This window comes from Physella acuta, unplaced genomic scaffold (assembly GCF_028476545.2).
Source record: "Physella acuta isolate Inbredline_101_S28 unplaced genomic scaffold, ASM2847654v3 ptg001603l, whole genome shotgun sequence".
In the NCBI taxonomy this organism is placed as follows: domain Eukaryota; kingdom Metazoa; phylum Mollusca; class Gastropoda; family Physidae; genus Physella; species Physella acuta.
In genome coordinates, this window is record NW_026733117.1 from 83,845 (window position 1) to 109,595 (window position 25,751).

At 35.5% G+C, this 25,751-nt stretch overlaps 1 protein-coding gene across 3 annotated transcripts in view; it reads right to left on the reverse strand.

Moving 5' to 3' along the window:
- Window positions 1-25,751, reverse strand: part of LOC131929276 (protein crumbs) — a 55,877-nt gene that overhangs the window by 20,545 nt on the left and 9,581 nt on the right. The window contains exons 4-24 of one of the 3 annotated variants that reach the window (XM_059285355.1): window positions 23,607-23,723; window positions 20,747-20,886; window positions 19,640-19,853; window positions 18,909-19,086; window positions 18,381-18,507; window positions 17,675-17,825; window positions 16,849-17,187; window positions 16,245-16,368; window positions 15,102-15,265; window positions 14,252-14,377; window positions 13,644-13,839; window positions 11,881-11,995; window positions 11,362-11,569; window positions 10,476-11,035; window positions 9,411-9,717; window positions 8,464-8,610; window positions 7,379-7,844; window positions 6,761-6,854; window positions 6,246-6,368; window positions 3,258-3,277; window positions 37-149 (exon numbers count right to left, since the gene is read on the reverse strand). In XM_059285355.1, coding sequence (XP_059141338.1) covers window positions 37-149; window positions 3,258-3,277; window positions 6,246-6,368; window positions 6,761-6,854; window positions 7,379-7,844; window positions 8,464-8,610; window positions 9,411-9,717; window positions 10,476-11,035; window positions 11,362-11,569; window positions 11,881-11,995; window positions 13,644-13,839; window positions 14,252-14,377; window positions 15,102-15,265; window positions 16,245-16,368; window positions 16,849-17,187; window positions 17,675-17,825; window positions 18,381-18,507; window positions 18,909-19,086; window positions 19,640-19,853; window positions 20,747-20,886; window positions 23,607-23,723 — 4,029 coding nt within the window. Of the gene's footprint in view, window positions 1-36; window positions 150-3,257; window positions 3,278-4,739; window positions 4,760-6,225; window positions 6,369-6,760; window positions 6,855-7,378; window positions 7,845-8,463; window positions 8,611-9,410; window positions 9,718-10,475; window positions 11,036-11,361; window positions 11,570-11,880; window positions 11,996-13,643; window positions 13,840-14,251; window positions 14,378-15,101; window positions 15,266-16,244; window positions 16,369-16,848; window positions 17,188-17,674; window positions 17,826-18,380; window positions 18,508-18,908; window positions 19,087-19,639; window positions 19,854-20,746; window positions 20,887-23,606; window positions 23,724-25,751 lie in introns of all 3 variants that reach the window. The other 2 variants (XM_059285356.1, XM_059285354.1) reach the window with 2 other exon arrangements.

Here is a 25,751-nt window from a genome sequence, read left to right on the forward strand (position 1 = left end):
TCAGCTGTGGTGGTCAGACAAGACAGTGGCACTTACACTCGTATCCAAGCTGCAGGTTGACACAGCGTGACCTGTCAGGGCAGGTGGCGTATGAACAAAAATCTGGCTCACTGCAGTTTTTACCTGCGTAGCCTCTTGTACAGTTACACCTGGTGGGGGGAAAATAACAGCAGAACATTAGGTTAAGTAAATGTCACAGTGGTGGGTTAAGGTTAGGTTATAGATTTGCACAATAGCATTTATTAGTTGGGTTAACGTCACAAAATTTGGCATACAACACTGAGTTGTGTTTAGGTTTAATTATTAATAAGAAGTGAGAGGATCAAATCTCATATAAGGAGAACTGGCTTAGATGGTATCAGGTGTGAAATAAGAGCAAAAAGCTGGTGATGGTTGGGACATGCCCTGCAGAGGTCAAACAAGACTCCCCAAAATGGCAGTGAGATTCAGTTTATTTGGGCTACATAAAAGGTGAAGGCCATTGGGAACATGGAGGAGAGAGAGATGGAAGAAGACAGACCTCATTACAAACATAGTAAAACCTACACAAAGTCATTGAAGAAGACCTCATTACAAACTTAGTAAAACCTACACAAAGTCATTGAAGAAGACCTCATTACAAACTTAGTAAAACCTACACAAAGTCATTGAAGAAGACCTCATTACAAACATAGTAAAACCTACACAAAGTCATTGAAGAAGACCTCATTACAAACTTAGTAAAACCTACACAAAGTCATTGAAGAAGACCTCATTACAAACATAGTAAAACCTACACAAAGTCATTGAAGAAGACCTCATTACAAACATAGTAAAACCTACACAAAGTCATTGAAGAAGACCTCATTACAAACATAGTAAAACCTAAACAAAGTCATTGAAGAAGACCTCATTACAGAGTAAAACCTACACAAAGTCATTGAAGAAGACCTCATTACAAACATAGTAAAACCTACACAAAGTCATTGAAGAAGACCTCATTACAAACATAGTAAAACCTACACAAAGTCATTGAAGAAGACCTCATTACAAACATAGTAAAACCTACACAAAGTCATTGAAGAAGACCTCATTACAAACATAGTAAAACCTAAACAAAGTCATTGAAGAAGACCTCATTACAGAGTAAAACCTACACAAAGTCATTGAAGAAAACCTCATTACAAACATAGTAAAACCTACACAAAGTCATTGAAGAAGACTTCATTACAAACATAGTAAAACCTACACAAAGTCATTGAAGAAGACCTCATTACAAACATAGTAAAACCTACAAAAAGTCATTGAAGAAGACCTCATTACAAACATAGTAAAACCTACACAAAGTCATTGAAGAAGACCTCATTACAAACATAAAACCTACACAAAGTCATTGAAGAAGACCTCATTACAGAGTAAAACCTACAAAAAGTCATTGAAGAAGACATCATTACAAACATAGTAAAACCTACACAAAGTCATTGAAGAAGACCTCATTACAAACATAGTAAAACTTACACAAAGTCATTGAAGAAGACCTCATTACAAACATAGTAAAACCTACACAAAGTCATTGAAGAAGACTTCATTACAAACATAGTAAAACCTACACAAAGTCATTGAAGAAGACCTCATTACAAACATAGTAAAACCTACACAAAGTCATTGAAGAAGACCTCATTACAAACATAGTAAAACCTACACAAAGTCATTGAAGAAGACCTCATTACAAACATAGTAAAACCTACACAAAGTCATTGAAGAAGACCTCATTACAAACATAGTAAAACCTACACAAAGTCATTGAAGAAGACCTCATTACAAACATAGTAAAACCTACACAAAGTCATTGAAGAAGACCTCATTACAAACATAGTAAAACCTAAACAAAGTCATTGAAGAAGACCTCATTACAGAGTAAAACCTACACAAAGTCATTGAAGAAGACCTCATTACAAACATAGTAAAACCTACACAAAGTCATTGAAGAAGACCTCATTACAAACATAAAACCTACACAAAGTCATTGAAGAAGACCTCATTACAGAGTAAAACCTACAAAAAGTCATTGAAGAAGACATCATTACAAACATAGTAAAACCTACACAAAGTCATTGAAGAAGACCTCATTACAAACATAGTAAAACTTACACAAAGTCATTGAAGAAGACCTCATTACAAACATAGTAAAACCTACACAAAGTCATTGAAGAAGACTTCATTACAAACATAGTAAAACCTACACAAAGTCATTGAAGAAGACCTCATTACAAACATAGTAAAACCTACACAAAGTCATTGAAGAAGACCTCATTACAAACATAGTAAAACCTACACAAAGTCATTGAAGAAGACCACATTACAAACATAGTAAAACCTACACAAAGTCATTGAAGAAAACCTCATTACAAACATAGTAAAACCTACACAAAGTCATTGAAGAAGACCTCATTACAAACATAGTAAAACCTACACAAAGTCATTGAAGAAAACCTCATTACAGAGTAAAACCTACAAAAAGTCATTGAAGAAGACCTCATTACAAACATAGTAAAACCTACACAAAGTCATTGAAGAAAACCTCATTACAGAGTAAAACCTACACAAAGTCATTGAAGAAAACCTCATTACAGAGTAAAACCTACACAAAGTCATTGAAGAAGACCTCATTACAAACATAGTAAAACCTAAACAAAGTCATTGAAGAAGACCTCATTACAGAGTAAAACCTACACAAAGTCATTGAAGAAGACCTCATTACAAACATAGTAAAACCTACACAAAGTCATTGAAGAAGACCTCATTACAAACATAAAACCTACACAAAGTCATTGAAGAAGACCTCATTACAGAGTAAAACCTACAAAAAGTCATTGAAGAAGACATCATTACAAACATAGTAAAACCTACACAAAGTCATTGAAGAAGACCTCATTACAAACATAGTAAAACTTACACAAAGTCATTGAAGAAGACCTCATTACAAACATAGTAAAACCTACACAAAGTCATTGAAGAACACTTCATTACAAACATAGTAAAACCTACACAAAGTCATTGAAGAAGACCTCATTACAAACATAGTAAAACCTACACAAAGTCATTGAAGAAGACCTCATTACAAACATAGTAAAACCTACACAAAGTCATTGAAGAAGACCACATTACAAACATAGTAAAACCTACACAAAGTCATTGAAGAAAACCTCATTACAAACATAGTAAAACCTACACAAAGTCATTGAAGTAGACCTCATTACAAACATAGTAAAACCTACACAAAGTCATTGAAGAAAACCTCATTACAGAGTAAAACCTACAAAAAGTCATTGAAGAAGACCTCATTACAAACATAGTAAAACCTACACAAAGTCATTGAAGAAGACCTCATTACAAACATAGTAAAACCTACACAAAGTCATTGAAGAAGACCTCATTACAAACATAGTAAAACCTACACAAAGTCATTGAAGAAGACCTCATTACAAACATAGTAAAACCTAAACAAAGTCATTGAAGAAGACCTCATTACAGAGTAAAACCTACACAAAGTCATTGAAGAAGACCTCATTACAAACATAGTAAAACCTACACAAAGTCATTGAAGAAGACCTCATTACAAACATAAAACCTACACAAAGTCATTGAAGAAGACCTCATTACAGAGTAAAACCTACAAAAAGTCATTGAAGAAGACATCATTACAAACATAGTAAAACCTACACAAAGTCATTGAAGAAGACCTCATTACAAACATAGTAAAACTTACACAAAGTCATTGAAGAAGACCTCATTACAAACATAGTAAAACCTACACAAAGTCATTGAAGAAGACTTCATTACAAACATAGTAAAACCTACACAAAGTCATTGAAGAAGACCTCATTACAAACATAGTAAAACCTACACAAAGTCATTGAAGAAGACCTCATTACAAACATAGTAAAACCTACACAAAGTCATTGAAGAAGACCTCATTACAAACATAGTAAAACCTAAACAAAGTCATTGAAGAAGACCTCATAACAGAGTAAAACCTACACAAAGTCATTGAAGAAGACCTCATTACAAACATAGTAAAACCTACACAAAGTCATTGAAGAAGACCTCATTACAAACATAAAACCTACACAAAGTCATTGAAGAAGACCTCATTACAAACATAGTAAAACCTACACAAAGTCATTGAAGAAGACCTCATTACAAACATAAAACCTACACAAAGTCATTGAAGAAGACCTCATTACAGAGTAAAACCTACACAAAGTCATTGAAGAAGACCTCATTACAAACATAGTAAAACCTACACAAAGTCATTGAAGAAGACCTCATTACAAACATAAAACCTACACAAAGTCATTGAAGAAGACCTCATTACAGAGTAAAACCTACAAAAAGTCATTGAAGAAGACATCATTACAAACATAGTAAAACCTACACAAAGTCATTGAAGAAGACCTCATTACAAACATAGTAAAACTTACACAAAGTCATTGAAGAAGACCTCATTACAAACATAGTAAAACCTACACAAAGTCATTGAAGAAGACCTCATTACAAACATAGTAAAACTTACACAAAGTCATTGAAGAAGACCTCATTACAAACATAGTAAAACCTACACAAAGTCATTGAAGAAGACTTCATTACAAACATAGTAAAACCTACACAAAGTCATTGAAGAAGACCTCATTACAAACATAGTAAAACCTACACAAAGTCATTGAAGAAGACCACATTACAAACATAGTAAAACCTACACAAAGTCATTGAAGAAAACCTCATTACAAACATAGTAAAACCTACACAAAGTCATTGAAGAAGACCTCATTACAAACATAGTAAAACCTACACAAAGTCATTGAAGAAAACCTCATTACAGAGTAAAACCTACAAAAAGTCATTGAAGAAGACCTCATTACAAACATAGTAAAACCTACACAAAGTCATTGAAGAAAACCTCATTACAGAGTAAAACCTACACAAAGTCATTGAAGAAAACCTCATTACAGAGTAAAACCTACACAAAGTCATTGAAGAAGACCTCATTACAAACATAGTAAAACCTAAACAAAGTCATTGAAGAAGACCTCATTACAGAGTAAAACCTACACAAAGTCATTGAAGAAGACCTCATTACAAACATAGTAAAACCTACACAAAGTCATTGAAGAAGACCTCATTACAAACATAGTAAAACCTACACAAAGTCATTGAAGAAGACCTCATTACAAACATAGTAAAACCTACACAAAGTCATTGAAGAAGACCACATTACAAACATAGTAAAACCTACACAAAGTCATTGAAGAAAACCTCATTACAAACATAGTAAAACCTACACAAAGTCATTGAAGTAGACCTCATTACAAACATAGTAAAACCTACACAAAGTCATTGAAGAAAACCTCATTACAGAGTAAAACCTACAAAAAGTCATTGAAGAAGACCTCATTACAAACATAGTAAAACCTACACAAAGTCATTGAAGAAGACCTCATTACAAACATAGTAAAACCTACACAAAGTCATTGAAGAAGACCTCATTACAAACATAGTAAAACCTACACAAAGTCATTGAAGAAGACCTCATTACAAACATAGTAAAACCTACACAAAGTCATTGAAGAAGACCTCATTACAAACATAGTAAAACCTACACAAAGTCATTGAAGAAGACCTCATTACAAACAGAGTAAAACCTACACAAAGTCATTGAAGAAGACCTCATTACAAACTTAGTAAAACCTACACAAAGTCATTGAAGAAGACCTCATTACAAACATAGTAAAACCTACACAAAGTCATTGAAGAAGACCTCATTACAAACATAGTAAAACCTAAACAAAGTCATTGAAGAAGACCTCATTACAGAGTAAAACCTAAACAAAGTCATTGAAGAAGACCTCATTACAAACATAGTAAAACCTACACAAAGTCATTGAAGAAAACCTCATTACAGAGTAAAACCTACACAAAGTCATTGAAGAAGACCTCATTACAAACATAGTAAAACCTACACAAAGTCATTGAAGAAAACCTCATTACAGAGTAAAACCTACACAAAGTCATTGAAGAAGACCTCATTACAAACATAGTAAAACCTACACAAAGTCATTGAAGAAGACCTCATTACAAACTTAGTAAAACCTACACAAAGTCATTGAAGAAGACCTCATTACAAACATAGTAAAACCTACACAAAGTCATTGAAGAAGACCTCATTACAAACATAGTAAAACCTACACAAAGTCATTGAAGAAGACCTCATTACAAACACCGTCATGTTCACACGTGGAGCTGGTACAAACTTTCCTTGTAGACTCGCTGGTGTTGGTTGCGTTAAACTGGTCTGCAGTCACCACTGGTTCGTTGTTGTACACAACATCCTGAAGCATTCAAACAGACATCAGCATTTTAACAACAACAAAATTTAAGGAATAATTACTTACAGTCATCATCGTTTTAACAACAAAATTTAAGGCGTTAATTACTTTCTATTAATTTTTTTTTCAAATTAATAACATAAATAAATAAATAATTATGGACACGTAAGCCTACCTAACTGAAAATGCAAATTCTCTAATTCAATTCCAGGTTTCAATGGCTTGTGTGTTGGTAAAAGTAAAGCTAATATACTTATCTATACTTTACCAGCATGACACATACATGTCATTTCTTGAGTCTGTACAGTACAAAGTAAACACTCAAATACTGACCTTGATGACACCTACCTTCCATTTTCTGAGTCTGGACATAAAAAGTAAATATTATAAGTTACCTGGATGACACCTTCTAGGCCAGGCATGGACAGGTAAAAATTGGCTTGGTTGCTATCTTGACGTTTGGACCTAATTAAAACCTCGGAGTCCTCACTGGGAAAATAATTAATGAGTTAATGAAAACCAGATAACACAACATTGGGCTAAGTACGGGAAAATAACATACAGTACATAATATATGGTAGGGAGAAGGGGGGGAGGAGAGCTTACAACATACAGAGCAAATATATAATATATATATATATATATATATATATATATATATATATATATATATATATATATATATATATATATATGTATATATATATATATATATATATATATATATATATATATATATATATATATATATATTCACTGCACAACATATATTCATTTCTACATCAACAACATAAAAACGTACTATGTAAAGTATGAAACATGGAAAAGACATTAACATTAACATCAGCAACATTCACTAAAATGTATTAAACCAGGTATGCAAACACTTTGCCTAAACACAGTCTTCAGACAACAGTTATATAATAACTAGTTTACAAAAAAAGGCAGGCCAAATTTATGTAATTAATACAACAGACTAAACTAAAACTAGATGAAACTTGTTTTCTACTTACTATAAATAGACATCTCTACGTTTGCGATTTTGAGGAGGCCGATAGAAAAGTCCAAAGGTAATATACTGCAAGCTAAACTTAAAGCTTGAGTCACATTTTTGGTCTATGTTGCTTGCTGAATACACCAACACCGAATCCACATAAAGAGCGTAATTATTATTACGAAAATATGACTCCACGTAATGTCGCTGACCATCATTAACTGGTTTTGCAACAGACGGTTGAATTTGCCTGGAAACCGAGCAGCGATTTAAATCTCCATAAAGCTGTCCCTGCTTTAGATAGAGGACCAAAAAACCTTCTTTTGGTGTGCCCTTCATTGCACCATTGGTAGCATATAAAACAAATCCAGTTTCTTGCCGTGTTGTTAGGAAGAAGGTGATGGACACATTGTCAGGGTAGGGGAATAAAGTGTAGTAGAGGTAGGTACTGGCTCCGTCTTTGCCGAGAGTGTAGGCCTGGTACTCTAAGATTGATGTATCAACTTTGTTAAAATTTATCAACATTATCTACATCAATACAATAAGTATAAAAATTAATAGCATTATTAACATCAACTTTTCATTATTGGCATCAAGATCAATTACATTAATATTATAAACACCAACATTTTTATCATCATCTTATAGCACTCGCATTCAAAAAGCTGGCTTACATAAGTGATTAATAATTTTATTTGTAAACAAAACTCATCTGAAAATATTTTTTAAACTATTTTTGTTTCATTATTATTGAAGCATAATATTTTTTGAAAATTTCTTTAAAACATTAAATATTAGTACCTTTAAACAAGTTCCTTAACTCCATCTTCACAAGACATTTACTTCCACAACTATTTTATATCTTAAATTTTTTTCTTTTGAGTTTTAATCCCAAAATTGAATCTTTTGTAAACATTCTCTAGGAAATTAACTGACACAGATCATAGAAACTAATGCTTGAGTTCAGAGATACACCACTTATCTTAACCCTGTACCACCTATCTAATGCCATGACTACACTGAATAATCGACCTAGTTGGTATCAACCAACTAGACCACAACTGTACCCACTATGTAAGTAAAACCATATAACAAGAAGCAAACCTTTCTGGCAAGTGTCCCCATAAAATGGCCTGACACAGTAGCATTTGAAATCTACCCACAGGTCCTGGCAATACCCATGGTTGCGGCAGGTGTTTTGTGTACACTGTACAGTTCTTGGACATCCCACACTCACTGCATTAAATTCACCTAATTATGTAAGACAAAAACTGGTTGAGAATTATTGGATACTTGCATTTATAAAAAAACATATTTTTTTAGAAATTTTTATTTACTTTACATGTGACTTTAGAGCACACAGCTAACCTAAGTTATGCCGAAACAGGTGAACTCTACTTCACTTGCCCCATGCTAATAATGTTTTATCTTTTGAGAAGGTTAGAAATTGAAGATGCAAAACCTTATCCATAGAGCAACATGAATTATAGATCCAACAACAGCCAACCAATACAACAACATTGCTATTAGTCAGGCCCTTTGTGGTCCATGGGAACAGACTTGTACATTTTGAAAAAAAGATGGGTACGTATGATAGAAAGGGATGGCTTGGTCAAATTACGGAGTTCGACTCCCTGGCTAGAGTTGTAGCCCGTCCCTGAGTCCATCCAGCTCTGATGGGTACCTGACTTCTGTGCCACCACACTATCTCTTCACATACCAAAGTCAGTGGGCCGCGCCAGGTTTGAAAAGGAACCTTACTTTTACTGGTCAAATAGTAGAGCTTTTGAATCCTAACCTAAAAGTCTCAAGTTCAGATCCCATGCTCAAGCCCACAGGACGTCCCTGAGTCTAACCAGCTATGATAGGTACCTGACTCATGTTTAGGATAGGAAAGGCGACTGGACATAGTGCTGACTAAAATATCCTTTCTCATGGAGAGGTCAGATAAACTCTACTTCACCTGCTGCAATAACTACAAGGTTTGAGTCGTTTTTTTAAAAATACATTTTCTTAAACTAAGGTAGATTCTGGTTGCCATGGAAACAGACCTGATGTCCCAGGGTAGTACAGCCGTTTGTTGACGGAAATGTCCTCCATACAGCCGACAAAACTTCCTGGTCCAGACGTCAGGCCGGGGGCGGGGCCTATCTGGATGGACTGGATGGTGGGGTGTGAGGCTAGCAGCTGGTGGACGCAGGGCTGGTTGGCCGTCAGACTGAGCTTACACTGGTCAGCAGGCAAGGTGAAGGTGATGTTGCCAGAGGCCGTGATGGTCAGTGTGTGGTAGTCACTGTTGTTCACTGGGGCCAGAGTGTCCAGTACTTTAACTGGGTTGTTCAGGTATTTGATTTGTAGCTGTAATATAAAACCATTATATTTCATCTTTTGACATTACTGCCATTTGTAGTAGTTTATCTAGTCAATTAATCCTTTCAATAAAAGAGTTGGTTGTTTATTTTCTGATATCACAACATATTTTTAATGTAGTTACATTATTGTTTTAAAAATCTAACCAAAGAGAACTTTTATTTGTAACTAAAATGTTCAAATATTGTTATTTTTAAATTTACGACTTTATGACTTTTAATATTTCACTTGTTTTCAGACTGAGAGGATTAAGTTCACAATTTTGTTTTAGTAAAAATTGCAATTTAAATTGCTTTACAGTACGGAAAGGTCCATGAAGATTAATTTAAGACTTAAAAAGATGTGTCCAAGTATACAAAACACAATTTCTTTGAACAGCTATTGTTATACATCTGTTTTACCAAGATGTTTTAATATCAATACAGGCTTACTCAAGAGACACAGACACTTCTGGTTCAGCCCCCCCCCCCCCCCCCAATCAGATACAAGCTCACTCAAGAGACAATTTCAATTTAATTTATTCAATTTATTCAATAACAGTAACAACAGTAGGAACAGAGGCCTTTTTCACATTGGGCGTTTTAAAATAAACAAATAAAACAACAATTTAATAACAGCATTTAAAAAAAAGCAAATGCGTAGTAAAGACATAGCAGTAACATACCACTAAAAATAGCCACAGATACAAGCCTACTATAAAGTTATAATTTTGAAAAAACCTGTAGTTTAATTTAAAAAATACTTACCCTGCCAGCGAACAGCTCCACTATAATGTTCAAGTTCGGGTCTGAAGTCATACAGACAAGCACAGTGGCAGCTGACAGCGTCGTACGGAAGCGCAGCGACAAATCAAATTTCTGGTTGTTGACGGGTACAACGATGGAGCTGTTCTGTGTGAAGCTGACGCCGGTGGGGGTGTCACAATACTGCCCCGTGTACCCGTACTTGCACTGGCAATCATACGCATGCTGACCAGCACTGGTCAGTTTAGGGATGCAGCTGCCTTGAACACAAATATTGTTCACGCACCCAACAAGCGGGACTGTGCAATTCTTGCCTCCATAGCTAGCAGCGGGGTACGCCACTTTTTGACACGTACACAAGTAATCCGCCACTTTGTCTGTACACGTTCCTCCATTCTGACAGGGCCTGTACACATCACATTCGTTGATTTCCTGATTGCAGTTGGCACCTGTGTAGCCAGGTGCGCAGGTGCAGGTGTAGCTGTTGAACTTGTTGTTACACGTGGCGTTGTTGTAGCATGGGTTGGAGTCACATTCATTGATGTCAACAGAACAATTTGGACCTGAAAATATTGGTTTATAAATACGGGATAGTTTTAAAAATACTAATAATATAGGCCCTATTTATGTCTGTGTATCATGAATAGGAATCTATATGCTAAACGCATTCATTATCATATGATGCTGATCCGTATCTTCTTTTATATTTACTGCAGTGAAAAATAAATTACTTTATAATTAATATAATGTATACACATAAAACACATCTATAAACTTAGTTTAGTACACTATAATGAAAAAAATGTAAACTAATGTTCAGGTGCTAAAGATTGCAATGCATGTCTGTGACAGCAGGTAAAAGACACTAAAAACAAGCAGGTAATCTCACCTGTAACACCAGGTACGCAGTAACACAGGTATCCTGCAGCCTTCTCATAGGTAAAGTTAACAAAGTTCAAATCCCCTTTATCATACAAGGTCTCATTGGAGAACTCATAACAGGTGCTGTTATACCAACAGGGCTGGGTCCTGCATTCTTGAATGTCTGTCTCACAGTTAGCTCCTGTGTAGCCTCCAAAACAGCTGCAGCTGTGTTGCTATTCTCACAGAAAATGTATAGTGTTTTAAATAGAAGGGTCACTATTTTAACAATTTTTAAGTTTTAAATGTTATCTAAAAAAAAAATCTACAAAAACTTTCCAGGTTTGAGGATACAAAAAGAATTAGGGAATGAAATAATAATCATAATTTAATAACTCAAAAAAGGATAACTTATTAAAAACAATTTGAGTTATCTTTCTTTAAAAGTGACAGTTTCTATATTTATAAAAAAAAATAAGCACAGGGGGGTTGGTAAACATTTATTATAAAATGTTTAGCACTTCTGCAGAGTGTGACACCTGCCTACCTTGATGCCATCAATACAGGTGCCACCATGCTTACATGGTTTACCTATGCAGTCGTCAATGTTTGTCTCACACCTTGCACCTGTGAAGCCAGTGTTGGAGCAGTCACAGCTGTAGCTGATAATTGAAAGGTGAAATACTAATGTGAAAAAACTTTTAGAAAGGGATTGGTCCAATATTATATCTTTATATCTTACTATATATCTCTGTTATATGTAATATATAAAGTTCAGTTCTGTAAGTATGCATGTTTAACTAACAATTAATAAGGCATTTAAGAAAAAAATAATATTTCTATTGCATCAAGTGTTAAATGTCTAAAGTGCTCATCCTCTAAATTCATGGTTTAAAAATTAATACTGAAAGTGTTATATTTTTTTAAAACTGATAGTAATAATTGCCGGCATGCTCATTAGACACAATTTTAAAAAAAATATCATCTTTTACAAAAATGCTAATTATGTCTGAAAATTATTTATATTTAGTCCTTTAGCACTTATTACTTCCCTTGATATGTTAGGAAAACACAATTACTTCCCTTTGAAAAACCATCGGGTGGAAAATAATTTACTTTTTATTACTTTGTTTTGGTGTTGGGAAAAAAATAATTACATAATTAGCGTGGATTCATCAAGTGCAATCTTGTAGGTATTTTTAATACTGCCTTTTATTTATTCTATACACTGAACGGACCAATTATTTTTGTAAATCAATAACAGTAAATAAGCCAGCTCCTAAATGTCCCATATCCTGTGAGCGCTATGGTGCATAATTTTGCTTTAAACATTGCAATAGACTATGGATAAGAAAGGTTACTATAGTCTTAAAGTGAATCAAATCCAGGCGTCCTCCGGCACCCCAACAGGGTGCTATTTGGCGCCCCAGGCCTTTCTGTGTTTGCTGTGGCGCCTACGTTCGTTTAAGTGAGTACAATAGCATATGAATATGTTGGTGTACTATTGTCGTTTACTAAGCTGATACAGGCGGTTCTGCCGGCGCCCCAGCATGGTGCGATTTGGTGCCACGGTCTAGACTGTGATCACTTTGCGTTTATGTTTATGTTTGCGTATGTGTTTTCTTTGAGTTTGGGTTGCGGTTAGGGTTGGGTTTGCGTTTGTGGTTGGGTATGTGTTTGGATTTGGTTTGTTTTCGTTTGCTTTTTTTTGTTTGTGTTTTCTTTGTGTTTGTGGTTGGGTTTGTGTTTATAGTTGTGTTTGCGTTACGTTTGCATTTTCTGTCTTTTGTTTTGTTTTAGTTTTGGTTGGTTGTGGATATGGTGTTTTAATTTTGGTTAGTTGTGGTTAGGGTGGGCAATGCCGGGTATATGCTGATTACTAAACACAAGTCATGGTCCTTTAAAGATAGGTTTTTCACAGAGGCCAGTGCAGGGCCTGGCCGGGACGGCTTATATATGTATATATATATATATATATGTATATGTATGTATTTATATATATGTATTTATATATATGTATGTATATATATATATATATATATATATGTATATATATATATATAAATATATATATATATATATATATAAATATATATATATATATATATATATATATATATATATATATATATATATATATATATATATATATATATATATATATATATATATATATATATATATATATATATATATATATATATATATATATATATGTTTTGTCTTGAGGCTGGCTCAAACACCTATCATTTGACCAGTCATGTGACCAGTATCTTGTCATGTGACTAGACACAACATCAAACCACCTACTTGTTAAGCTTGTCCAGACATTGACCTCCATTAAGACAAGGATTGGGTTCACAATCATTAATGTTAACTTCACAATCACTGCCAGTGATCCCTGGAATACAAGTACATGTGTAGCCATTGACTTGATCCTTGCATGTCCCATTGTTCTGGCAAGGTTTTGGAGCACAGTCATCAATGTTCACCTCACAAAAAGATCCTATGGGAATATTTGCACAAGTAAAATAAATAAAATTCTATATAGGGCTTATTTTGTACAGTTGCCTGTATATGTAATAAGTACAAACGAAGATTTAAGAAGTAAAACTAGTTAGGCAGTCATTTAAAAAATCCTGAACGCCAGGAATACAATGCATATTTGGTAATGTATAGCAGGGGAATAAAAAGTCCATGATCTGATATGTGTAGTCTAACAACAAACAGCCAAAAAATATATATATATAAAGCAATGATGTTTAACTTGATAACTTAGGTAAATCTACTTTCTAACTACACAGCTAAATCATTTAAAAACAGTAAAAAAAAAATCTAGGGTAACAACGCCAGCAGGGGAATAATCTTTATACCGTCCAGCTTGTGAGCAATGATGTGGTCTAAGAACAGCAACTCACCAGCAAAGCCTGGGGCACAGTCACAAACAGATCCCTGGTTTTCATTGCGGCAGACGCCTCCGTTCTGGCACGTCTGGTTGGGTAGTCTGATGTCACAGTAGGACCTGGATTGTTCACAGTAGGAGCCTGCAGTGGGGTGGCAACAACATGGTTAGGGGTGGCAACAACATGTTTAGGGGTGGCAACAACATGGTCAGGGGTGGCAACATAGTCAGGGGTGGCAACAACATGTTTAGGGGTGGCAACAACATGTTTAGGGGTGGCAACAACATGGTTAGGGGTGGCAACAACATGTTTAGGGGTGGCAACAACATGGTTAGGGGTGGCAACAACATGGTTAGGGGTGTATAAACTAATATTTAGGGGTGTAATAACATCTTTAGAGGTGCAACATCATGTTTAGGAGTGCATAAAATAATATTTAGGGGTGTAATAATATCTTTAGTGGTGCTACAACATGTTTAGGGGTGCATAAAATAATACTTAGGGGTGTAATAACATCTTAAGTGGAGCAACATCAAATGTTTAGGGATCAAATGGCTATAAGAATACATGTTTAAAGCAAAAAATTTAGCAGAATGCTAAAAGTGCTGACTTAAAATCTTTAGGGGTGCAAGTGTTTGCGGGTGTAACAGTTTAGGGGTGCAAGTGTTTGCGGGTGCAACAGTTTAGGGGTGCAAGTGATTAGGAGTGTAACAACACATTTTGGGGTGCAAATGCTTGGGGGTGCAAACATACATGTTTAGCAGGATGGTGAAAGTATTAAACACATCAATACTAACAGTCATGATTGAGGTAAGCTAACAATAAAGTTAAAGCAGGCTAATCATTCCTACACAATCCCACACACCTGTAAAAAAATTGCCGGTGCTGGCGTCTGACTTGCAATAGCAGGTGAAGTGTCCAGGTGGCTCGTTCCGACACAATCCTCCGTTCTGGCACAAGTTGGTGTACTGACACTCGTCGATGTCTATCTCACAGTTGACCCCAGTGTAGCCAGATAAAAGTTTGTCCCTGCAAAATGTCGGCGTGGACAGCATTGAGTAAGAGAAATGTACAGAAATTTACAATACAGGTGGGGCCAGAACAAAGGTGTTGAAAGGTGTGGCTAGACCAAAGGTGTTGAAAGGTGTGGCCAGACCAAAGGTGTTGTAAAAAATATCATGGTCCAAAGAAATGTTGTGGAACAGCATGGTCAGATGGTAGAACTGCTAAACTGAAAGTCTCGAGTTTAAATCTGAATCTCTGAGTTCACCCAGCTCTAAAGGGTACCTGACTTCATGTAAAGGAAACAAAGGCTGACCATACTATCCCCATGTGGTAATTGAAACAGATGAATTCTACTTCATCTGCTCCATGTCTTCGGCATAAATTAGAAAAGATGATGAATAGTGTTGTTAAAAAGTGATATCAAAAAGTGATGAGAGAAACTGGTCAGAATTAATGCCAAAAAAAGGAATTTTCTAAATGATGTCAGAAAGTGGTGTGAAAAATTGATGTCTAGCATAAAAGATTATGACATGATTTGATTGCAATATATGGTAAAAAAAAAAGTGTTTCAATATATAATGCCAAAAAGTAATGCAAAAACAATGCCAAACTGAATGACAAGAATAGTATTATGTAAATAACGTGCCGATGTAGATTTGTGTACAGTTACATGTATAAAGAAAGTCTTACTGTATGGAGATATGTGTAGTTACATGCATAATGAAAGTCTTACAAGATGTAGATTTGTGTACAGTTACGTGTATAATGAAAGTCTTATGTGATGTAAATTTGTGTACAGTTACAAGCATAATGAAAGTCTTACAAGATGTAGATTTGTGTACAGTTACGTGTATAATGAAAGTCTTATGTGATGTAAATTTGTGTACAGTTACATGCATAATGAAAGTCTTACGAGATGTAGATTTGTGTACAGTTACGTGTATAATGAAAGTCTTATTTGATGTAAATTTGTGTACAGTTACATGTATAATGAAATTCTTACCGTATGTAGATTTGTGTACAGTTACAGGTGTAGTTGCCGCGATCTTTTTTGCATGTCCCACCATTCAAACACGGATAGTTGGCACAATAATCAATCTCTGATTCACACATGGAGCCTGTGAACCCTGAAAAATATTGTTAAAATGTTGAGTTTAATCTATAACTTTCTAAACAAATTGAGTATACTCTATGACTTTTTAAACAAATTGAGTATTCTCTTACTTTCTAAACAAATTGAGTATACTCTTACTTTCTAAACAAATTGATTTTACTCTATGACTTTCTAAACAAATTGAGTACACTCTTACTTTCTAAACAAATTGAGTTTACTCTATGACTTTCTAAACAAACTGATACACTGAGTAAACAGCAAAAACAAAACATGGTTAACATTTTGTAAGAACTTTAAAAAATTACTTTAAACATTCATGATATCATTAAATTAATAAATGACACTTAAAAAATTTAATATATCATAAATTTTAAAACATAAATGTGATATTTCAAACAAGTATAAAAAAAGCGTAATAACTTGGGAAAAAACTAATTGTTTAATTTTTTAAAAATTTACAATATATACACCCATCAAATAATATTGTAATTACCTGGTGGACAATCACAGGTGTAGGTGTTTATCCCATCATAGCATCTCTGATAGGTCTTACAACTATTGTTCTTACAATCATCTATATCAATTTCACAGTTACTTCCCTGGAAACCAAGGGGGCAGGAGCAGTTGTAGTCATGTGATGGGACAATGGTGGAGCAGCTGCCCCCGTTTTTACAGGGGGATAGGGAGCAGGCGTTGTACTTCTGGGCGCAGTTTTTGCCTGCCCAGTCCCAGGTGCAGTTGCAGCTGTAGTCGTTGGTGCCATCAAAACACTCACCGCCATTTTGACAGGGATTAGGTTGGCAGTCGTTAATGTTAGTGCTGCAGTTGGCACCTGGGTGAGAAATGTTTTGTTTAATATGACAGCCAGATCTTTGGACGTGCTGGCTTACACAAATTGAATATTAAATTAAATAAGAGTTTTAACTTTGAACTATGCAAAGTTTAGTCATTACACATAAATAATACAACAATTTTAAAATTCTTTTACCCAAAGTAAAACTATTTTATTATACAACTAAATTGTGACTTTCATATGACTAAGTTAGCAGAAAAAGATTTTAATTCCTTAACACAATTTTAATAAATTACTTCAACTAGAAATAACCCTAATCAGACATTTTTTAATTTAAATAAATAAAATTAGAGACTTTATGCTCCTAGTATATCGATGTAAAAAAAGTTTGTAAGTAACAAAATATAACATTATAATGCATAACTCAAATTATATAATTAATGCATCTAGGCTTATAAAAATTAGTTTAAAATGTAAGATATGTTCTATAAATTGTTCTCTAATGTAGCTATTTGATGTTGTTTACCTGTAAAACCAGCCAAACATGTGCAGTTGTAAGAGAAGTTCACCACTGAACATAATCCTTGGTTGCATGGGTTAGGGTTACAATAATCTATCTTTGTTTCGCAATTTCTCCCAGTATATCCAGGACGACAGTTACACACGAAGCCATTAATCTGAAATAAACACATCAATTTTTTACCTTAACTTTATGTATTAACCACATCCTTTTTAATCCTACATTTTTTGTGAGAAACACTTCAATTTTTTACCTTAACTTTATTGTAGTAACCACATCATTTTTAATCCTACATTTTTTGTGAGAAACACTTCAATTTTTTACCTAACCTTTATTGTAGTAACCACATCCTTTTTAATCCTACATTTTTTGTGAGAAACACTTCAATTTTTTACCTAAACTTTATTGTAAAGACAGCATCATTTGTTAATCTAAACTCTTGTGAGAAACACTTCAATTTTTTACCCAAACTTTATTGTAAGAAACTTCTCAATTTTTAACCTAAACATTAAGAAATAAATCTTTAAATTTTTACCCTAAACTTAACAGTTAAAAAAACAAAAGATTATTTAGTATAAATAACTAAACAAAAATGATAAATAAAGCACATTAGTGTTAAAAAAGATTATTTAGTATAAAAATAAACAAAAATAATAAATAAAGCACGAAATATTTGATATAATTTCTAGTGTCATAAAAATTTTTTTTTTACCAAGTCCTGGCAAGTTCCAGAGTTGAAGCAGGTGACGTTAGCGCAGTCGTTGTTATTTATCTCACAGTTTCTGCCAGTCAGCCCAGGTGGACACTCACAGGTGTAGTTGTTGATGCCATCCTTGCAGCTGAAACAACAGGTCAAGCATAAGTAGGCCAGTTGTTAGAGGCCGTTACTGGGGCAGTTAATAGGGCTATTGCTTGGGTCATTGTGATGTTAAGTTTAGCTTTTGTGAGACCTAAACAGTTATACACTTGGTCAGCTGATTGGTTCTCCAATTGACAATTTACAGGGCCATGTGTAAAGGTATCATTGTCAATGTACATCTGTTCTTTAGCTAGCAACAAGATATAATTTGATAACCTTGGACTGACCAATACTGACCAGATAGACAAACCTGACCAGACAGATAAAACAGACCAGACAGACAAAACTAATCAGACAGACAATACTGACCAGATAGACAAAACTGACCAGACAGACAATACTGACCACATAGACAAAACTGACCAGACAGACAATACTGACCTTGTATTGAACTTGCAAGGACTACTCAGACAATCATTAATGTTGGTACTACAGTTGACATCGCTGTACCCCAGCTGACATGTGCAGGTGTAGCCGCCAGCGGTGTTGTTGCAGATGCTGTTGTACTTGCAGAAGTTGAGGCTGCATTCATCTATATCAACACAGTTGGGATGGTTGCCTGTCAAAGTGATGTAAACAACATTAACATTAAAAGAACTACTGGATCAGTCTGGTATGTCAATGATGTAAACATCGAAATAATATTACAGGAATATAAAATTATTTTATATGATATTCATTCCAGCAAAACCAAGGGTAAATGGAGCAGCATGACCGGATGGTAGTGCATAAAACTGCTAAGCCAAGTGTCTCCAGGGTTAATCAAAGACATGAATCAATATGACATCCCTGAGCCTACCCAGCTCTGATAAGTACCTGACTCAATTAGGGTAAGTAAACATGACTGGACATAGTGCTGGACACACTGTCCCTTCTCATAACGGCCACAGAAACAGGTTAACTCTACTTCCTCTTCTCCGAGTATGCTAGATAATATGAAGGGGAATCTTTCATTGACTTTTTAAAACCCCGCTCAGCTAAATTAATCCTACAAATAGAATAGCTTTACAATTCATTGAATAGGGCTGACTCACTATAGATTTGTGGGACATTATAGACAGGTATGTAAGTTCTAATACAAGAAATTAGGTCATTTCAAGGTAAGTTCTTACCTGAATACCCATCCTTACACACACACTGGTAGCTTCCGACCTGATCTATACACCTTGAGCCAGGTGAGAGACAAGGTGAGCTGGCGCAGTCATCAATATCAGTCTCACACTTGGGTCCAGTGTACCCCCTTACACAGGAGCAGGTGACCGTGTCGATGCCGTCATTGCAGGTGGCACCATTCAAACAGGAGTCAGATCTACAGTCATTGAAGTTCTGCAGAAAACAGCAATGGAGTCATGGTTACATTTATTCAATATACAAGGCCTGATTACAAAATTAACAGTGATGGGAACATTGTTTAAATTTAGAATCAAATACTTAATCTATAGAAAACTATATTGCAAGGCGGCTGACTGCAAAAGCAATATAACTGATAACATAACTAACAACATTAAGACTGACTACATTAAGACTTACATGAGGACTGACTACATTAGGACTGACTACATTAGGACTGACTACATTAGTATGACTACATTAGTATGACTACATTAGTATGACTACATTAGGACTGACTACATTAGGACTGACTACATTAGGACTGACTACATTAGTATGACTACATTAGGACTGACTACATTAGGACTGACTACATTAGGACTGACTACATTAGTATGACTACATTAGGACTGACTACATTAGGACTGACTACATTAGGACTGACTACATTAGTATGACTACATTAGGACTGACTACATTAGGACTGACTACATTAGGACTGACTACATTAGGACTGACTACATTAGTATGACTACATTAGGACTGACTACATTAGTATGACTACATTAGGACAGACTTCAATAGGAGTGACTACATTATGAAAGACTATATCATGAATGACTACATTACTAATGACTTTAGGACTGACTAAATTAGGTAAATGAACATCTCAAATTAAGCTTTTGCATGCTCAAGTAGCTTTCTATTTAAAATTGTAAATGGCATAAAACAGAAATTTGACATTCTCAAACTTAATATAGAATTTTTAAAATAGAAGAAATTCTTGAAACCCCCACTCCTCATTACTATATTTTGTCCTTGCCATGACTGACAAATAAATAGCTGACATAAAGACTGACAAGAGAGTGGACTATGTTGTGACTCACCTTACATGGGACACCTGTGAAACCTACAGGACACTCACACTGAAAGCCCCCAGGGTAGTTGGAGCACCTGTAGCCCTCGCCACATAATGAAGTATTAGTGCACTCGTTGACATCATCTGTACAGTTCATGCCAGTAAAACCTGCAGTCAAAATTTTTACAGTTGGTACAGAGATAGGGATGACATGATAATCAGCATGCTGGTGGGCATGTTGGTCAGCACAGTCAGCATGTTGGTCAACACAGTCATGTTGGTCAACACAGTCATGTTGGTCAACACAGTCATGTTGGTCAACACAGTCATGTTGGTCAGCAGGTTGGTCAGCATGTTGGTCAACACAGTCATGTTGGTCAACACAGTCATGTTGGTCAACACAGTCATGTTGGTCAACACAGTCATGTTGGTCAACTTGCTGGTCAGCACAGTCAGCATGTTGGTCAACACAGTCATGTTGGTCAACACAGTCATGTTGGTCAGCATGTTGGTCAGCACAGTCATGTTGGTCAGCATGTTGGTCAGCACAGTCATGTTGGTCAGCACAGTCATGTTGGTCAGCATGTTGGTCAGCACAGTCATGTTGGTCAGCATGTTGGTCAGCACAGTCATGTTGGTCAGCATGTTGGTCAGCACAGTCATGTTGGTCAGCATGTTGGTCAGCACAGTCATGTTAGTCAGCACAGTCATGTTGGTCAACTTGCTGGTCAGCACAGTATGTTGGTCAGCACAGTCATGTTGGTCAGCATGTTGGTCAGCACAGTCAACTTGTTGGTCAGCACAGTCATGTTGGTCAACTTGTTGGTCAGCACAGTCATGTTGGTAAGCATGTTGGTCATCTTGGTGGTCAGCACAGTCATGTTGGTAAGCATGTTGGTCATCTTGTTGGTCAGCACAGTCATGTTGGTCAACTTGGTCAGCACAGTCAACTTGTTGGTCAGCAGTCAACTTGTTGGTCAGCACAGTCATGTTGGTCAACTTGTTGGTCAGCACAGTCATGTTGGTAAGCATGTTGGTCAGCACAGTCATGTTGGTCAACTTGTTGGTCAGCAGTCAACTTGTTGGTCAGCACAGTCATGTTGGTCAACTTCTTGGTCAGCACAGTCATGTTGGTCAACTTGTTGGTCAGCACAGTCATGTTGGTCAACTTCTTGGTCAGCACAGTCATGTTGGTCAGCAAAGTCATGTTGGTCAACTTGCTGGTCAGCACAGTCAACATGTTGGTAAGCCTGTTTGTCAGCACAGACATGTTGGCCAGTATGTTAGTCAGCACACAAAAATTGGTCATTAGCATGTTGGTCAGCACAGTGAATATGTTAGTCAGCCCACACAAAATATTGGTCATCCTATTGGTCAGCATGTTGGTCAGCACAGTGAATATGTTAGTCAGCACACACAAAATATTGGTCATCCTATTGGTCAGCATGTTGGTCAGCACAGTAAATATGTTAGTCAGCACACACAAAATATTGGTCATCCTATTGGTCAGCATGTTGGTCAGCACAGTGAATATGTTAGTCAGCACACACAAAATATTGGTCATCCTATTGGTCAGCATGTTGGTCAGCACAGTAAATATGTTAGTCAGCACACACAAAATATTGGTCATCCTATTGGTCAGCATGTTGGTCAGCACAGTGAATATGTTAGTCAGCACACACAAAATATTGGTCATCCTATTGGTCAGCATGTTGGTCAGCACAGTGAATATGTTAGTCAGCACACACAAAATATTGGTCATCCTATTGGTCAGCATGTTGGTCAGCACAGTGAATATGTTAGTCAGCACACACAAAATATTGGTCATCCTATTGGTCAGCATGTTGGTCAGCACAGTGAATATGTTAGTCAGCACACACAAAATATTGGTCATCCTATTGGTCAGCATGTTGGTCAGCACAGTAAATATGTTAGTCAGCACACACAAAATATTGGTCATCCTATTGGTCAGCATGTTGGTCAGCACAGTGAATATGTTAGTCAGCACACACAAAATATTGGTCATCCTATTGGTCAGCATGTTGGTCAGCACAGTGAATATGTTAGTCAGCACACACAAAATATTGGTCATCCTATTGGTCAGCATGTTGGTCAGCACAGTGAATATGTTAGTCAGCACACACAAAATATTGGTCATCCTATTGGTCAGCATGTTGGTCAGCAAAGTGAATATGTTAGCACACACACAAAATGTTGGTCAGCATTTTGGTCAGCACAATCAGCATGTTGATAGCCACAAGTCAGCTTCAACCAGACCAGACAGAAACCTCAGCCTACCGTACATATTTCTTCCTAAATATTTCCCAACAACCATCACATATAAATAACAGATTTGATGAGTACACCAGGATCCTGCTAATAAAAACCCTGCTCTCACAGTATCTACTAAGCAGCAAATATCTACTCTCATATGCTGACTTAATAAAAAAAATTATCTACAGTGACTATACATAAATCAGTAAATAAACTTAAAAGTGTGAGCAAACCAACTAGAAAGAGCCTTTTATATTTTAACATGTAAGCACTTATAGCACCCTATTTTTATCAGTGATCCCTAAAAGCGCCCTGCTATATTCAAGCCTCTCATCACAAAAACACACCCTGATATGTTTTAACTGAAATTACTAAAAATCACCCTCCAATGGTTATGCCTGTGATTACTAAAATTGACCAAAGCTTAAATCAGGGACCACTAAAAGCACCATGCTCTAGTCACTAAAAGCGCCATGTAATGTTTTTAAGCTGTCATCACTAAAAGCACCTGCCATATTAACCTGATCACTAAAAGCACCTGCCGTACTACCCTGATCACTAAAAGCACCTGCCGTACTACCCTGATCACTAAAAGCACCCTGCCGTGTTTTTACCTGTGCCTGTGCAGTTACAGTGATACGCGTTGATACCAGGGGTGCAGACTCCCGTGTTCCTACAAGGTGCAGTGCGACAAAGGTCAATCATTGTGTCGCAGGTGACACCAGTGTAACCTTGACACAGATACAAATCTACTAGAACAACATCAAAGCAAGCCAGGCAGAAAGCTAACTAACAATGACACAATCAACAAACTTTCCAACAACAGAAAACTAAAAAATGCTACACAACTAACAGAAAGCTAACTAACAATGACACAATCAACAATCTTTGCAAGAACAGAAGCTTAGTAGATACACAACACAATCAATAATCTTTGCCACAACAACAAAAACATATCAAAATGTCAGCAGGAACTTTTCAAGACAACCACTTAACTAATGTCACTACACCAACACTGCTAACTCCTTGCTCTGACCTTAATCATGACTACAGTTCTAACCCTGACTCTAACCCTAGTACTAACATGTACGTTTAGATATAAAATATATCTCAATACCTTTCTGTCCTGCTGGCATTTTAAAAAGAACATCAAACCTTTCCCTCTTCTTACAATTCAATAAATTTCTTAAACTATTTGAAGGAGTAACAAGAAATGGATGTTAATTAATATTAATGATGTACTGCGTTTTCCTACCTCTTAACAGTTTTATTTCTTACACAAAGTTTAAGGAAAGTTTTGAGTTCTTTTTTATTTCATTAAAAAAAAAAGTTAAAATTTGATAGACCATAAAACACAGAGAGCAGGTAATTTTTTTGTGGTAAAATGAGAATTGGTTGACTAAATCTAACAAGAAGCATGCAGGTATCCACAACATACTAATTAAACACATTGGGTACCACACCAGATGTGTTACTAAATACCTAGATGGTGGTTTATAAAAACATTTTTAAGGGAATCTAGATATATAAACAAAATTAGAAGCATTATAAATCACATACAGAAACAAACAATCCAAAAATTGATTCAGAGGTCCCAGATTTTGAAAAAATCAATATGTTTAGACATTTATTACCAGTTTTTTGTTGTTTTTGTGTGTAGTAAACCCCTTAGGTCTATACATTAATATCTAAATTGTTTCTTTTAGTTTGATTTACTTTCACTTTTTCCAAAGGCTTTTAGTTTCATTTTTTATCCATTACACTTCTGTGATTTTTTATCTTTAGCAATTTTAAATCTACCTAAGCTACATGAACTTGGTCTGAGCTATAATTAATTAAAATATAGCAATTAATTGATTACTTTAGTGACCCAGGGTGAAATAATGTTTATTATAGTATTGAGGTACTATTGAACATGAGGCAAGGGGACACTTGCTCAACAGAGGTCCACTGACCACTTGTTATACCTTTCCAGTGAATCACCTGAAACCAACTCACACAGAAAAGTTCAAAACTTGAAAGCAGTGATTCTCACTTTAACCTAACTTGGGGTCATTTATATTTAATTTTTTATTATTCATCAAAGGTGTCAGTTACTGTTTTCTTCAAAACATTTGCTCTGAGGTGTAGCAACTCAAGGTGTCACAAACCAGAGGTGTCACAAGCTAAAGGTGTCACAGCAAAAAGGTGCTCCAACTCAGGTGTCAAATGTCTTAATTGTGACAAGCTAGAGGTGTCACAAATCTGAAGTATCACAGCTAAGATGTGTCACAACTCAGATGTCACAACTCAAATGTCACAACTCAGAAGTGTGACAACCCACAAAGTGATTAAGACTCACAGCAAACATGCATTAACTAATCACAAAATATTTTATAACTAACAAACATGTTTACAGGAAACCATTTTTAAGCATAGAATTCTTACAGGCATAAACCCAACAAAAAGTACTCTAGTCTACACAAAACTAAAACTAATTTTACATCTAAGCTCTTGTAAGCAATCATTGTTGGTGAATAGAAAAATGTGCAATGGAAAACTGTGCACCACAATGTTATGCAAAAGAATTATTTTTTAGAATTGATTCTCTATTGATATCATCAAAGAATGGCCACATGTACCTTGTAGCATTAAAAACCATTGTTATATATTAAAAAAATGAAAATGTATTAGTAAAATTTGTGTGCATTTACACATTTATTTTCTTTAACATTTTGTGTGTGTGTGTAGTTTCCATTGCGCATTTTTGTAGGAACCAA